Here is a 17,178-nt window from a genome sequence, read left to right as displayed (position 1 = left end):
AGCATCAACACTTTTATTTCTATTCTATCCGACAGCCATAGACAATTGAGATGACTTTGAAATTGTTTTCTTGGGTTAACCTTGGCCTCATTTCATTTTCAACCTAAAAAAAAATATTTTCAGTGTCTGTTACTTGAGTTTTCACATGCAAGGAGTCAATAGCATTTAAAGACGAGAGTGACGGCAATCATGCGGTGGCATGTTATTTAGGCAGCTCATTTTAATATTAACTGCAACTGTTACATACACACATCTGTGAAGAGAATGAATTTTACCAAGTTAATTTTCACAAACATTGAACCTTTAAAAATAACCCATATTCTCATGGATTCATTAAATATTTTGACAAGTATTCATTGGGTGTCTGTCAGTTGTCAGGCACTTGCAAAGTTTTAGAAAACGACACTTTGGAAGAGAGAAACGTTTCTTGCCCTCAGGGACCTAATGTTCTGCTTTTAACTCTTATACCTAAATTTAATTTTTCAATTTTTTTGTTGCTGTTGTGAAGTAAAATGTATAAAAATTGCATAAGACACAAATAAGGCTCAATGAATTAGCCCAAAATCGATGTAACCACCAACCACGTACGGAATTAAATATTGCCAACATCCCAGAAAATGTCCTCATATCTCTCGCGATTTCTATCCCCTTTTTCTTTCCCCAAAGTAACCATTGTTCTAACTTTGAGCTCTATAGTTGAATTTTGCCTATTAAATTTTATATAAACATAAACATACCGTATATGGGTGTACGTATAGCATCTTTTGCTCAAATTTTTGTTTTTCAAATTCATTTTGCTGTATGTAGCATTAGCTCACTAATTTAGATTATTGTATAATATTTCAGTATGTGAATATACCATATTTTATTTATCCATTCTACTGTTGGTTTGGGTTCTATTCATTTCTATTACCAGTAATGCAACTGTGAATGTTCTTGTACGTGTCTTTGAGTAGACATGTGCATATGTTTCTTTTAGAATAAATCTAAGGACAGACTTTCTGGGCTATAGGATACCCGGGTGATCATCATTAGGAGATAATGCCAAAATGCGTACTTGCCCACAGTGTATGAGTCATAGCTGCTCCATATTCTCCCACTTTTATTTAAGAAAGGTTAAAACAAACACACAACAAAAACAACACAACAGTTAGAGTACTAACCCAGAGAAGATGGACGTCAGTGATATTCCTAGTACATGCCCTGACATTGATAGTTTTTCCCTGTTTGCATCTTCTGCCCCAGTGACTGTAGTGATTGCCTTCTCCACATTTTCCTTCCTTGTCTTCCTAAATATCCCAATATTGTGACCATATAGTCGAGCCATCTATCGGTTGAAGCTGACTTCATGGGAGTAGAGGGAGAGATAGTAAGAAACTAAGTTTTTTAATACAGAGTTGAGAAGTTGATTCAAAGCACCAGGAAGCTCATCCTACATCAGGCTTTAAAATTATATATGCCAGTGCCTCCCAATTTAGTCTGAATGTTCTGATACCTGCAATAAAATTCATCTTAGCTAATGAAATCCCACAGCCATTTATTCGATAGAGCTCATTGGTGATTGCTAATAAAATAAACAGTTTGCATTTTAAACATTGAGATATATACATCTGATAATTGACTCAGTAAAATAACTACACTTACTGACAGCTGTTAGCCTAATATCGAAAAATTGAACTAGGTATGAGCCAAGGAAGTCATTATAAGTAGGACAATTCACTGTTAGTACTGACACTTAGGGATTTACTTCCCTACCTTAACTCTACCCTCTTTGCATCTATACATTCATGTGTACAGACCTGTGCGTTGAGCAACTTTCCCAACAGATTCTGCCAGTTCTCTTACATGTCCTTACCGGGAGGTATAGAATTCCACAGGCCACTGAAGGCCCTATATGAGAGAGCAACTGGTGCGCCAGTGCTCCTGCTCACTGAACACCATCACAGTGTCCCTCAAGGGCTCCTAGTCCTCCTGGACAGTACAAAGTGGAGTCCTCTCTTCCTGCTTTTGCAGTGGCTGGAGGACATCCTTTGAAATGAATTAGCTTATACGTATGCTTTGTTCCTGCAATGTGCGTTGCTTTCCAAGCCAAAAAAGAGTTTAAGTGAAGCAGCTTATCATCTCCATTAAGTTAAATTGCAAGCTCTGCTTTTACTCCTCAGGGTGGTGAGATCAAATCACTGGTATTTGCAATGGCAAGTTTATGAAATTTGAATGTTATTAACTTCGTGCTGAAGGTGCCATACTTTTATTGAGCTCGGGCATAAACTAATTTATTTTCCTAAGGGAAAATGAGCTTGAGCAACCATTTATTTTGGATGATCTTATTTTTGGAGGAATGTACAGTAGCAGATTCTTTGGCCCCAATTCCTTTTTCAAAGCCTTGCAACATAATGGTTAAACATTTGGTTTTGGTAAACTGAAATGACTATTGGTAAATGTCATTGTTTTTCTTAATCTGTAAAATGGGAATAATTATAGGAATATCACTGTTTTAAGGATTAAGTGGGAGAACGTATGTGAAGTCTTTAAAGTTATTCCCAGCACATAGTGAATATTTAACAGTAGCTACTCTTGGTATTATTATTTATCTTAGGAAAACTAGTTAACAAAAGTATTGATTCTTTCCACAAGTCTTAAACTAACCATGCACTCATGGATTTACAGTCTAGTAATGGAAAGAGACAATGAGAAAATCAATAAATATGCATTGTGACAAAAGCTCTCAAACAAGCAAGGGACTGGTTATAAGACATAAAGGGTGGAGTGGGTGACAAAGGTAGATAAAACAGTCAGGGATGGCCTCTGCGAGAACGTGCTGTTTGTGTTGAAAATTGAAAGGTAAGAAGGAATAAGCTATGTCAAATACTGGGTTTGGAGGTGGACAGAAGAAAAGACTGTAGGCAGAAAGGACGCTATAAAAGGTACTGGAATTTGGCCAGGTTCCTGGAACTCAACAGTCTCGGATAACATGGTGATATAAGGAACAACACATTCTTCTGCTATTGATGCTTCTAGAGTGTGATATTCCCACTAGACTCTGTAGCCTGATGAGAATTTGGGGTACCAGGGGATCCCTGTGAGTGCAGTAAAAGGAAGGAATAGAGATTTATGTTATGTAAACAGTGCAGATTCATGAGACAGATAATATTAATAGAGCAGAAAATCAAATGCACAGGAAGTTTTAATAGAAAGACTCCAAAGGTCTCATTTTGATGATATATATGTCTTGGGAGATGTATTTTGACACATAAATTACTCTGTATTTGACTCATTGTACCTATAAAATAAAAGTAAACGAAAACTTGTACCGACAAAATATTAGTGAAACTAATGGTACGAAGGAATGAAGTACTAATAATTTAAAAATATTTCAAGTATATAAATAATTTTTTTTATTTAACTGCTTGCCTATCTGTGTCAGAGAAAGAAAAATATATATTCTTTCTTTATGATGGCAAATACCAAGGTATTTGAAGATACTTGAACGAAAAGAAATGTTTTTATATGTCATCAAAATGCTTGCTGTTATGTTGCCCTAGGAGAACACAATGACTCGACTTTTTCCCCCCACAAAACTCAGAGCTTTATTGAATCTGTGGAAATCTGAGATACCTGAATTAAAATTTAAAATTCTTTGAACTGCATGATTAATCTTCACAATGAGAAATATCTAGAATATGTACGCAAATTCAAATATTTAGGATCTTCTACATAATTGAGAGCAACCTTTCATTGAACAATGCCTATCTAGTGTTTGTTTTGTTTTTAAAAGCCACTTTTTTCCTAAGTAAAACTCATATTTCTTTCTGATTATAACATGAACTCATTACAAGTTTGTAATCCTGCATAAATTCAAACCATGTGTAAAACTGTAAAGGTGAAAATAAAAATTAATAATCTAATTTACAACCTGGAGATTCAAAGTCAGAAGATATGAAGTAGGAAACTGGGAATCTGTGTTTTTTAAAGAGTCCACTCAACACACATACCGCCCACCCACCCCAAGAGTAAGCACCGCTGGCTTCTGAGATCCTTAAAATTTAATATGTGCATGAATCACTTGAAGATCTTGTTAAAATAAAGACTCTGATTCAGGATCCAGGTGGGGCCCAGGGCTTTGCATTTTTGGCAATTTCCCAGGCGATGCTCATGCTGCTGGTCCAGCTCTCTCAGTCAGACGACTTTCTAACAATTTTTTGAAACCTTCAAAAATGAAAACTTTACAACCATTTCTGGCAGTGTCTTTCAGAAATTATCACTCAGACTACAAAAAATGTTTTTCATTATGGTAAATTCATTTAAGGGTAATTTCAATTTCAGTTTTTCCCTTTATAACATTATTTTTTAACCTAAAGGGCGCAAGAAGTGGTAATTGCTTCCAAAGTCTGTTGTGTTCAGATAGGTGCCTTTAGCTAGAAGTCCAACTTCATGTCTACTCTCAGCCCACTCAACTGTTAAGCTAGTTTTCTTGAGTCATTGTCAACCTGTTTCTGCCCAGGCATTCTCAGGGAGTTCACAGTTCCACAGAACGCCTTATCAGACTTCAGTATCCCAAGAGAGCCACCTATAAACAAGGAGGTCTTGACTCCAAAGAATCCTAGAGAAAGAAGCAGCCAACACTGAATGAGAGAGGTTCTTTTTTATTTTTTTAAGACAAATCTGGAAACAATCCCAGATTATGCATTAGAAGGAATACTATTAATTTAGGCCACAGCTGGGAAACTCTAAAGAATAAAAACTTCATTTATTTATAATGTAGGGGGTCATTATTTTCCTTCCTGGAAAACATCTGTTTTTAGTTCTTCTCAGCCCATAATAGATAAAAGCCTGGAAGAAACATCTGTGGATTCAGATTTTAGTTACGTGGTTGGAGCCGTTGTTATAAATCTATCAGCGGTCGCTTTATGGCAATAGTTATAATGGACCTGTTTTGGGGGCTATGTGTCAGGCACTGTGCTAAGTATTATCTTAACCTTGCACAAAAATATGACATGAATACTAGCATTAACTCTACTTTAAAGATGAGAACATTGTGACGTTTAGCCAGGTTAAATAACTTGTCCAAGGTCATAAAATAGTAAGTGACAGAGGCAAGGCATGGATCAAGAAAGCAGATCTGGTTCTTTCTAACTCCCAAGTGCATGCTTTTAATTTTTCTACTCTGATCTCTCTATGGCCAAGTTGGCATCAGAAGTATGGCAGAATCTGTCACTGACACTTTCATGTGACATGATCTATTTGATTATTGTTTTGGCATCCAATAGATGATAACTCTAAGAGAATTATTGGTGCAATTCTGGAAAATAGTATTCCTTTTAAGCAAGTATCCCTTATCTTTTCACTAGTGTATTTTCCCTCCTTGTCTGCCAGATAACAGTACTAACAGTAATGTAGCATCATGATGCTTGGGTCATTTCTTTGTTGTATGAGGAGGGGTTAGAAACAAGCAAGCCAAATGATTTAATATGTATCCCCTTTGCTTGAAGAAACTTTAATAGGGAGCATTTGTCTAAGAGAGAGACACACATGGAGGGCAGGAGGGGAAGAGGGGGAGAATTTTTTGAAAAGGCGTTTTTGAATTAACAAATTAAATGGAGTAAAATTTCATTACAATGACATCCAAAGGGCCAATCACATTTTTTTCTCAATCAGTTATTGGAGAGATTTGGAAATTTCTTTGTCAGGGAGTGTTTTTTTTTTCTTCTTAAATTAGCAAGATTTGGGTCACAGGATTAGAACCCGATTAGGCAGAGTTCAGCAGCGCTCTAGAGAAATGACAAATTGAGGCCCAAGAGAGATTTTCTTAGCAGAGAATTGGTCTCTGCCTGCTCTGAGGCCTTTTTCTCTGAGAGCTGATTGAAGCTTTGTCCAGCCCATCCTACTGTCTATGGATGCTCTATGAAATTCAAATTTTGTTTAAAGTTTCTGTGCTAACTGATGTGCAAGATGTAAGATTGGCTGTGCCCGGTTTTATGCAGATGTGTGGCTCAATTTTTATAATGTTTCCTGTTCATAAAGCTTTAAAGGAATGAAAAAGAGGAGATTACTCCACTTACTAAGTTGCCCATCCTCATTCTCAAACCAGATTCATCATGTAATCAGCTTTCTTCTACCATATTTAATCATTTATCTGTCTATCTACCTATTTATCTATACATACTCACATATACACGTATACATATATTTCATATATGTATATCTTGGTGAATGAGTATGCTTGAAGAAAGATGATAAATATAGGTTATTATATATACATATATATTTATTCAGGGTAATGTGGCAGTGATTTGATTTCTGACAAAATCCATTCTATACCATATATTTTGGAAAACAAATTGAAGGTGAGGATGGGGATGGATGGGAAATTTTATATTTTTTAATTTCACCATAAACCACAGAAGTAACCAGTATTCACTGAATGTTGATAAAAATGAAAATGGCAGCTTTTGCAAGGTTTTGCATTGCCCCTAGATGTGGAAAATATAATCATCTTGTGTGGGGGGGGGGTCAGAAGAGGCTGGAACCTGGAGTGGGGGAGAGGCAACCTATAGGAATTCCAATATCCTTCCAAAGTCAGCCTTAGCCTCCAGCCTGATTGTGGGGTTTTTCTGACAGGTTTGAGCTTAGAAAACTGAATCACATGATATGTGATGTGCTTTTTGACTATTCAAATCAGGTAATTTCACTTCTACGACGGCAGTACACTAACCAGTAGAGTTAGTTTCCAGCTTAAGAAATTTTGTTGTAACAAAGAGTGGTTTAAAGTCTATAAGTCCATTTTTCTTCATAGTAACAGGTTCTTAACAATCAAAGATAAATGAACCGCCCTTGCTTTCAGTGCAAGTGAGGGGGAAAAAATACACACACACACACCCTGGGGGAAGAAGAGGCAGCCAGACTGAGCTCTCCTTAGCAGTTCAATTGAGGGGGGAGAGGCTTGTCTGGCGGGTTGTGGGAGTGAATCTAATTATCAGTCTCTTACTTTCATTAATAGGTTGGAGCAAGTTAACTTCTCAAAGGAGGAAGAAGTAGACATTATGCCTGCATTCTTAGACTACATTATGATCATTTAAGCATTGCTTTCACAAAAATAATTTTTTTTATACCTCCTTCATGAGGTTGGGCAGGTGGACAGGAAGAACATCTACTATGGAAAGGCAAAAATAGCAGGTAAAACGTGGTGTACTTATAGATAAGAAGACAGAGTATTCTGGAAAACTGGAAAGTACACTCTAATAAATTTTCATCTACATCTGTGCAATGTAGTTAGCTAGACTAACCCTCAGGTGAGAATTTTCACTGTACTCCATTGTAACCCATTCCCGTCATCTTGTTTCATTTCACCTGTTCCACCAGTGCTCTGTGAGTAAAAGTCAACTTGGATGCCGTCTATGTGTATCTTGACCAATATTTTTGTTTCTGTAGCCTCACGAGCCAAAAATCTGATGATGACTATGAAGATTATGCTTCTAACAAAACGTGGGTCTTGACTCCAAAAGTTCCTGAGGGTGATGTCACTGTCATCTTAAACAACCTTCTGGAAGGATATGACAATAAACTTCGGCCTGATATAGGAGGTATGTTAAAGTCTTCTGTGGTTTGATGTAGATAGAAACAAACATACCTACCACATTAGATGAAAACATCAGTATATTTCAATAACCAGAAAGATTTAAATAATACTTCCATTATGTGTTGTAAAAATAGATAAAGAGAGTATAAATAACATTCAGGCCTGGGAGTGGGAGGGGCATTGATAAGCTCATGATGAAGAAAGATGATTTCCAAGTAAGGCTTGAGAGCTGGAAATTCAAATTTTCCTAGATCCCCCAAACAAAGAAAAGTGACAACTTCTTTATGAAGTAACATCAAAAACAAACAAGTAAGTAATGCTAAAGAAATGATATATTGGTTACCTGTTACTGTGTAACAAATAACTGCAATATCTCAGTGGCATATGATAATGAGCATTTATTTAGCATTTTGCTGGGGACAGTCTAATCTAAGCTAAACCAGATTGGGGCTGCTCATTTAGAAAAGCCGTACTCTCATTCTACTCCTGGGATCAGCGGACTAGCTAGGAGTATCTCACGACAACGACAAAGAGCAAGAGAGAAAGTAGAAGCTGAAGAGGCTTAATGCTTGGGATTAGAACTGGCACACTCAATTTTGTCCCTATATTATCAGTGAAAGCAAGTCAGATGGCCAAGCCTTAAGTTCAGAGACAGAGAAGTAGTCTTAATGAGGTAAAGGCAAGGGTGTAGATGCAGGGACTAGTGATGAGTTCAATCTACCACAGAGAATTACGGCATGGCACTTTCAAGGAAAGTGAATAAAGATGAAACAAATGTACTGTTGAGTTGAAGCCCAGAATGATATTATGAATCCTTGTTCATTAAATTTTAAATGAAAATGGAGCACATGCATTTCATCATGGATGTAATACTACATGATTTTTAACATCAGTCCTCTTTGACAAATAGGTGTGCGTTGGGTTTCCATATGGTCTTCTCATATTATTTGATGAGTCACAGAATTCATTAAGTCATTGAGGAAGATAGATTTTGTGTTGGCTAGAGGTTTATGAGGATAAAGTGGTCATAAAAGGGATCAACAGGGTGCAATATTTCAAAATCAATTCATAATACTTGTTGCTCTTTATGTCTACTTCATGATTCTAATGCATATTTTTTCTAGGTCACTAAGTAGTTATTTTTTCTATATGGGTCAAATCAGGTTACAATGCCCAAATAGATTCCAGAGCTTGAAGGAAAAATGGTAAAATTCAGGATGTCTGAGAGAAGGATGAAGAAAATCTGAGCACTGTTTTCTTATTTGTTCATTTTTATGTAGTCTTAAAGGATAGTCAATTTCAAAACTCTACTATGCTTAGTTATTGCATTTACCTCCCCCGAAAGGACATATTTCTTTGAAAACAAATAGCTATTTAAATGTAGTGAATTAGTCACTGGCACCAAATTAATTGGAATAAATCACTCCTCATGTAGCAAAATAAGTCTATTTCTGGAATAACAAAGACCAAAATGTTAAAATATTGTTCTTCTCCATTTGCACATATCTCTATGGTTCTCTTTACAGTGAAACCAACATTAATTCACACAGACATGTATGTGAATAGCATTGGTCCAGTGAACGCTATCAATATGGTAAGTTTCTAATAGTTTGTGTATTTATTGACACATTAGAGAGGGAATGTGGTATCAGGGAAATAGCAAGGAATGTGCCAACAAAAAAAATTGGAAGGAAGAGATAATCTTTCAGATCCTTTTTTTCTCTGTTCTAATATTACTTTTTATGATTTGTTATGAGAATTAATTTGTGTAAAGTTAATTTGTATAAAATTAATTTGTGTAAAAATGCTACATTCTTATAATTCAATAATCATTGCTTACTATGAAATAAAATATAGTGTTCCACTACTTTTTAGAATATTGATGGTATGAAGAAGGTATAGTTTGCTTCAAATCAGAATTGTTTCTCAGAGGAGATTGTGCGGTAGATGTAAATAATGGTCACTTAGTTCTTGTATAACACTTTCTCTCCAAATCTGAAACAAGAAACTAGATTCAAGTCTATAATAGAGTAGAGTAGAACATACTGTAACATAACATAACATACCATTAGTGAGACTATAAGTTTAAAATAGTTTACCATGCTAACAATAAGGACACTCTGTTGAGTCAGAGAGAGAGAGAGATGAGAAACTTTAATTACTCTCAATTGAGGTGATAAAAAAGTATACCACCACCTGCCTACTCCAGGCAAGTCAGTTTACTTAACTTTTAAACAAATACCAACTGTTTCTTCTTTACAACTAAAATGCTCAGAATATTTAGCATTATAATGTAAATATCTAAGAAGAAGAAACTACATATATAGTTTATTTAAACTTAGAACTTTTAATTTCAGGAATACTAGTCCCCAGAACTACTGTGCCAGGATTACAGTTTATGAAACACTGGTTTAAAGACTATTAAAGCTTTTATTTTTGTAGGTTTTCTTTTTTTTTTTTTGGCCAAAATGTAGATCAGAAATTATTTAATTACCCTATCTACTGACACATCACTAATTAGTAGACACAGAATTTCAGAGAACAGGTTCCCTTCTCATTACTTGTAGACGACAAATATGGAACTAAATAGTAAACAAAGGGGCCTGGCTTACCCCAGTGGAAATGCAGTCAATTAGAATGAGAGGTGGCAGCCAGAGGTACAAGGAGATAACACAGAACAACGCCAACAAGGGAAAGGAAGAGGATTCTGATCTGATCCTGACAGACTGTGTGTTCTTAGGCAAATAAATAGTCTCCCTGTTTTTTCGTTTTCTTCATCATAAAATGATGTAGGTTGAGGGGATTGGACTAGAAATAATAGATGACTCCCATCCTTCAACTCTCATATTCTAAAACTGCTGTTTTTTTCCTCTAATTTTCTCATTTATAGACATGATTAAATTCATTATAAAATAATGCTAAATAATAACTAAATATGATAGTCAAATTAGAACTCAGGTGTTCTGACTCCAGGCCTAATGGTCTGAATTCACATCACACTTACTTCTCTTTGATTAAAGTCAATCACTTGCCACTTTAGTGATTATACTTGAGGGTAATCATTACAGAGTCATTTGCCATCATAGATCTTTGTGAATATGCTTTGTGATAGAGATTAGTACAGTAGTAAGGATTCCTCTTATTTAGAGAAAAGAACAAGAAGCGTAATAGTAAAAAATTTTTTAAAAGTTACCTTACATTGAATGTTTGCTGTCTGCCAGACACAGTGCAAAGCGCTTTATATGTATTCTCCTTTTTCCTTTTTTATCCTCACACTAACTAACAAGATAGGTTCTTTAGGATCCCTATTTATTATTAGGGAACTAAGCCTCCAGAGCTCCAGTCTAAGACTGTTTTGAGTATTATGGACTTTCTTTCACTCTATAGCAGTGGTTCTGAACCTGAGTGATTGTTGTCCTCAAGAGACATTTGGCAATGCCTGGAGATACTTTTAGATGTCATAATTTGGGGTCAGGATGAGGGTGGGTGTTAGTGGTAATGGCATCTAGTGGGTGGAGGCTAAGAATGCTACTAAACATCCTAAAATACACAAGTCAGCACCCACAACAAAGCATAGCTGGCCCAAAATACCATGAGAAACTGTTCTATAAATACCAAATGCAAACGATTATATTAGGGCTATGATCTTTTGCTGGAATTCATTTAGACAGATCTGTTTTTTCATAAAAATATCAACTTGTCTACAAAAGATGGATGAGTCTCCTTAGAAAAGCTTTTGCTTTCTTTTGGACTAGTCAAAGCCAAAGTAGCTTGCTTCAAATTAACAATGAGAACAAAAATGATAAGAAAGTATAAAGAACAAATGCTCTACAGTACAATCCTACTGTGTTAAAAAATGCTGTATTTCATCTTTTTCTTTAAAACAGGAATATACAATTGATATATTTTTTGCCCAAACATGGTATGACAGACGTCTGAAATTTAACAGCACCATTAAAGTCCTCCGATTGAATAGCAATATGGTGGGGAAGATCTGGATTCCAGACACTTTCTTCAGAAACTCCAAAAAGGCTGATGCACACTGGATAACCACCCCCAATAGGATGCTGAGAATTTGGAATGACGGTCGAGTGCTCTACACTTTAAGGTATTCTTTTGAAAAAGGAAAGGAGTAATTGCTGGGAATAAAACAAAGATCAGCCACACTCTCTTAAAACAAAAAGAATGAATGAAATTTCAAGCCTACATCAGGGTTGACATGTTTGATCAAGATAGTATGTAACACACAAAATTAGTTTTTCCTGCTGTTATCAATGAGGTTTTCAAAGGACTAGCCATAGGCAGAATTTATTTTCGACGACTCATGTGAAAACTGTATTTTCTCACAGGGACATGAAACTTTCTTTACCTTTGTAAGATCTCCTACTCTTTGCTCCAATCTTGGCTTTTATATGTGTGTACTGCTACTTTAAAATATGGGAACTAAAACACAGTCAGTCATCCTTGGGGCCACCAGTTCTTATGCCTGGAAATGTCTCCATTTCCAAGGAAACCATTGCTAAAGAAAAAGTTTTGATGTTGAAGTCTCCCCTACATGCTTCACTTTTAGCTGCACAATGGCAAATACCAGGAATGAATTCCATCTCCCAGCACCCACTTCCCACTACATTGGTATTTGACTTAGTTTATTGGCTATTTTTGGAATAAACATCTTTTGGGAAAATGTGAAGAGGGTATTGTGGGGGCCTGGAATTGGCCACCCCAAGATATGTCTCTTTGGCATGAGGATTATTTGGGGCTGGTTGCTTTTAATACACTGCAGACAGGAAAGCAACTGAAAAGTAGAATTTACTTACCCTTTTGTTAAGAGACATTTACATTTGTAAGGGAAATCTCCATCTGTAAAGTTGTCTCCCTCTCTGTACCAGGAAGAAGGGGGATGCCCTTATCTCTAGAAACGGTTAATCAATGCCAAAGGCAAGGACTTAAATCTGCATTTGTTTATTGTGCTTGTCTGATAACCTCCTGTAACTGACTCCCCCCACTCCCAACATCCTCCTTTGTCGTTAGCTGAAGATGATATTTAAGGTGGGGGCTTCAGCCATTTTGGCGAGTTGCTCAGCTTGCCTGAGCCTCTCCCATGTATATATGCTATAAAGCTTTGTTTAGTTTTCTCCTGCTATTCTGTCTCATGTGAGTTTAATTCGTTCTCTGGCCAGAAGAACCCAGAGAGGGTAGAGGAAATGTCTTCCTCCCCTACGATATCTTTTATTTTCTGAACTTAAATATTAAGAAACATTTGGGAGGTTTTCTACTTAAATTATTTTATGTCATTATCTTAGTACTTCATACTTACATGCATTCACAATATTTTTATGTTGAAGTTTCTTATTGATGAGAGTATATTATTAAACGACATAATAAATAAGTACATAGAGTTAAGAATCAGACAAATCTGACGTTGGTTCTTAGCTCTATATCTTCTTATCTGTACGAAATAAGGCAACTCTCCAGAATTTCCATATACAAGACTTTGGGACAGCTATCTCGTAGCAGGGGTCTTTGTGCTAGAAGGTGTATCTCAAAGCTTTATTTGTTTAGTAATTTTGATGTTTTTACAGTCATATCTCACTTAACAATGGAGACAGGTTCTGAGAAAAGCATTGTTGGGTGATTTTGTCATTGTGCAAACATTATAGACTGTACTCAAGGGAATAAAATTTGCCACCCCAAAATGTATTCCTTTAACATGAGGCTTATTTTAAGCTGATTATTTTTGAGAAACAAGACTCAGAAAGTTTTTCTTGTTACCTCCCTTTTGACTGCTTAAAAGGATTCAAATAAAAACATCTGTCTCAGAAAGTGAGTTATCACCTTAGCATGACATGAACCAGGTGTAGACAGAAAGGAACCTAGAAAAAGTGTGTTTGTTGGGCCTCCTCTCTGTGTTCTCCTATTTCTGTGTGACCAAACGTTTGTGTTCAAAATGTTTGCTCCTTTTCACCTACCTGTGAATTGCCTTCCTTCCCTTTGAAGTCTGACTTTCCCCATCCCCAACACCTATTTTTGTCTTCAGCTGAGGATGGCATTTAAGGAGAGGAGGAAGAATTGGGGGAGAATTGATGGATATTATTGGGAAAGAAGGCATCACCACTCCTATGACTCACCTCTTGCCCAAAACTCTTGTAGTACTACAACTGAGCAAACTCTAACCTTTCATTTAATTTCTATAAAATAGAGATAATGATTCTTATCTTACAAAGTTGTTATAAGGACTAAATGGTGTGATATGTAAGGTGCTTAATGTATACACTGATATATAGTAAGCCCAGCAGATATTAAAATTATCTGTGTATACTCTAAGTAAAAATATGAATAATATGATTCTTCTAGATCTTGGTATCCTGGAACTTCCAGCTCAAGAATGATTCATGTTAAATGCCCTTGCAGCATATACTTTATGCCTTATATGACAATCAACATACAAAGTATAGCACTTTAAAATGGCTTGAAAACCTTTATCAAAGTTTCGTCAGTTACTAGGAAAAATGACCACAATTACAAAAGAAATTCATTGCATATATTTTGTATTCATCATGGATTTCATTAAGATAGAGATAAGGTAATGACTGAAATTAGAATCTAGTGGAAATCAAAATTTGTCTAATAAATCAGAGCTCAGTCTAGCTTTTGAAATATTAAGTTGGTCACACCATCTCAAGTCTCTTTATTACTCTCATAACATGATAGTCCTTTTTTAACTTCTATTAATTTGCAGAATCACTACAATATTCAATTATGGACCCACCTCAAAAACGTCACTCATGAGATTCAATCAAAGTTTGAATGAGTTACTAATCTATATAGAGAGATGATTTTATTCTTGTTGCTTATCTTTAATGAGTTAGGAAGGGGTGTGTGTGTGCATAGATATATATGTATGTATCTATTTTTATATCTGCAACCTATTGTGTTTTCAATTTCATAAATTCCAGTTTAATTTGGAGAAATTGTAGTAATAAAATGTCAAATTTAATTATAATTCACTTGTGAATAAAACTCATCTTTTCCTTGAAAGGGCATATAATTATTGAGTAGCAATGATTAAAATCTCCAGCTTTGGAGAAAGATAACCTTGGGTTCAAATCTCAACTGTGCCACTAGCTTTGTGACTTTGGACAGCTTCCAGTACTGTAAAGCCATAAAAACACTTACTAAATAAGAGGACACTTACTTTGCCCAGTGCCTCACAGACAACTAAGGACTCAATGATTATTAGTTAGGTTTTAAGATCAGTAATTGCTCTATTATGCCATAGAGTAATAAATTTCCCCCAATTAAAAATTATGCTAAACTGCAAAATCTTTGAAAATAAATAAATGCTCATAAAATAACACTTTTATTACTTCAAGACTGATATCTGTACATTTTAAGAAATATAGCTAACAAATATGAGATTTTAAAAATCATCAACCCACCACCGTTACAATTGTAGAATATATTTATACATTTTCCAAGGTGGCCAACACATCTGAGATTCACTTAAATTTTCTCCCTCCTAGAATCCTAGCCCATATTGAGACCCAGAAAATCTGTATGTTTAATAAGCACCCCAGAGGCAAACTAATTGAGACTCATTGGCAAACATTTTGCTAATATGTCTGTGTATATGTATTTAACACTTCTGGCTTGCCTTTCGATATTCTTCTGCTTCATAACATCCTATTTAATGGCTTCATAGAGTTCCATCATAAGAATGCAAAATACTTTGTTGTGAAACATAGGTATTTTTAAACTCAAATAGTAATTTAAAGCTAACAGCTAACAAATGCTTGCAAACAGAGGGTTCTGCTTTAATTAGCAGATAAATTCTGAGAATTATCAGCATTCATTTACATGAAAACAATAAATGAGCTTCAGTTCTTAAAACAGGTTGTTCTGTTAAGTAAGTTAAATATATTCACTGAGCAATCTCCTGTAAAATTAATTTACCCAAAAAACAAAATCACGTGATCATAAATTTTGAATAAATGGAGTTGAGGTCAATGAGATACTATTGTTTGGTCTGTGAAAATGAGTGGGCTACATTAAGTCTTAAATAATTTTCTCCTGGACTTGGTGGATTTCTTCAGTGAGGATTAATTTATGTTACCAATAAGAATGTGTGGTATACTCTCAAGGAACAAAAGGAAATGGTCATTAGAACTTTTGCTAATATATATTTTTAAAACCATGTCTAAAATCTTTCTATTTATGTTTCGTATCTTTCTATACAGGTTGACAATTGATGCTGAATGCCAATTACAATTGCACAACTTTCCAATGGATGAACACTCCTGCCCCTTGGAGTTCTCCAGTTGTAAGTAATACTCATTCTATATTTTGTATCCCGTCTCACCAACATCTTTCTGATTGCCTTGTCAATTAATTGGGACACTCATAGAGAATACAAAATTGCATTACGCAATGTTGTTGACTTTGAAAAGTTTGAGTTTCTTTCGACATTACACCAGCTTGTCCTTATTAAGAGTGATTCTTGCAAAAATGGATCTATTTTATCAGGAATTACAAATAGATTTCATTGGGGTGTAAACTTTTAATAAATTGGCAGTGGTTGCCTGGAGCCCTTCATTGAGAAGGATTATGATGCCAGGCCTGGACTCAAGGGAAAGGGGCAATGGTGGATTATACCTCCCTCTCCCTCTGTGGGCCTAGAGGAAGAGAATAGCAGTATATTTGCTGCTTATTTTCTCCCTTGACATGTCAGGACACACAGAGATCCAACAGCGTTGTTTCCGATCTTGGTATACCTGTTAAAGATAGAAGATTACCTCCTCCTCCTGGAGTTTAGTAACATCAAGAACTAGTTATCCACCAGTGAGTAAAAGACCGATTTTGAGTGTCATTTGGGTTCAGTTCAAATCCCAGCTCCATCACTATAACTTGAGGAAATTACTAAATCTTTCAGTGTGTCCACATTCCCAGGTGCCCAATAGAGATTACAGACCTGCCGGACCACAATATTGTCTTGTTGATATATGTAAAATGCTTGGTATGTTATGTAACACACAATAAGATTGAATAAAAAGATCTATTATTTTTATTATTGTTACTGTCATCAGATAATAGACTATAGAAAGATCTATGATTATTCTAACACAGATTAAGCTTTAATAACCTTCACAGATGTTTCCTGCCTGAAACAAAACAAGCTTCAGTTTCCCCCAAATGTTTGCCTCACTATGTTTTTAGCATCGGTGTTAAGTTGCTCACCTCCTCCTTATTTTTGATCTGTCAATTGTGTATGTTAGGCAAGATGAAAAACTGATTATGAAATTTAAATTTATATTTTTATAAAGATAATTTCTCAGCCAGGGAGTGAGGGAGACTCCTAAGAGCCAACTAAATCATAGTAACCATACTTTTAAAAAAAAAATCAATTATGAGAGAAGCAGTCATCTGTTTATCACTAATTAATTCCAGAGGGAACCAGAGGAAAAATATTACTGTGTATCATAGATATCGAGAAAAATTCCCACTATCAATCTTATTTCATATGTTTTACTTCATCCAACAATGGAATGTTTTTAAGTGAAAGCTTCACCAAGCTTTAGGAGATTAGATTTCTTTTCTTTTAATTT

The 17,178-nt window shown here is 35.5% G+C and overlaps 1 protein-coding gene across 2 annotated transcripts in view; it reads left to right on the top strand.

Moving 5' to 3' along the window:
* GABRG2 (gamma-aminobutyric acid type A receptor subunit gamma2) overlaps positions 1-17,178 on the top strand; it is a 100,366-nt gene that overhangs the window by 22,197 nt on the left and 60,991 nt on the right. For both annotated transcript variants that reach the window (XM_008529361.2, XM_008529360.2), the window contains exons 2-5: positions 7,429-7,580; positions 9,103-9,170; positions 11,464-11,684; positions 15,814-15,896. In XM_008529361.2, coding sequence (XP_008527583.1) covers positions 7,429-7,580; positions 9,103-9,170; positions 11,464-11,684; positions 15,814-15,896 — 524 coding nt within the window. The remainder of the gene's footprint in view (positions 1-7,428; positions 7,581-9,102; positions 9,171-11,463; positions 11,685-15,813; positions 15,897-17,178) is intronic.

Source organism: Equus przewalskii, chromosome 13 (assembly GCF_037783145.1).
Source record: "Equus przewalskii isolate Varuska chromosome 13, EquPr2, whole genome shotgun sequence".
Classification (NCBI taxonomy): Eukaryota; Metazoa; Chordata; class Mammalia; order Perissodactyla; family Equidae; genus Equus; species Equus przewalskii.
The sequence above is the reverse complement of the archived record's forward strand: the minus strand, read 5'-3'. Positions and strand labels throughout refer to the sequence as shown.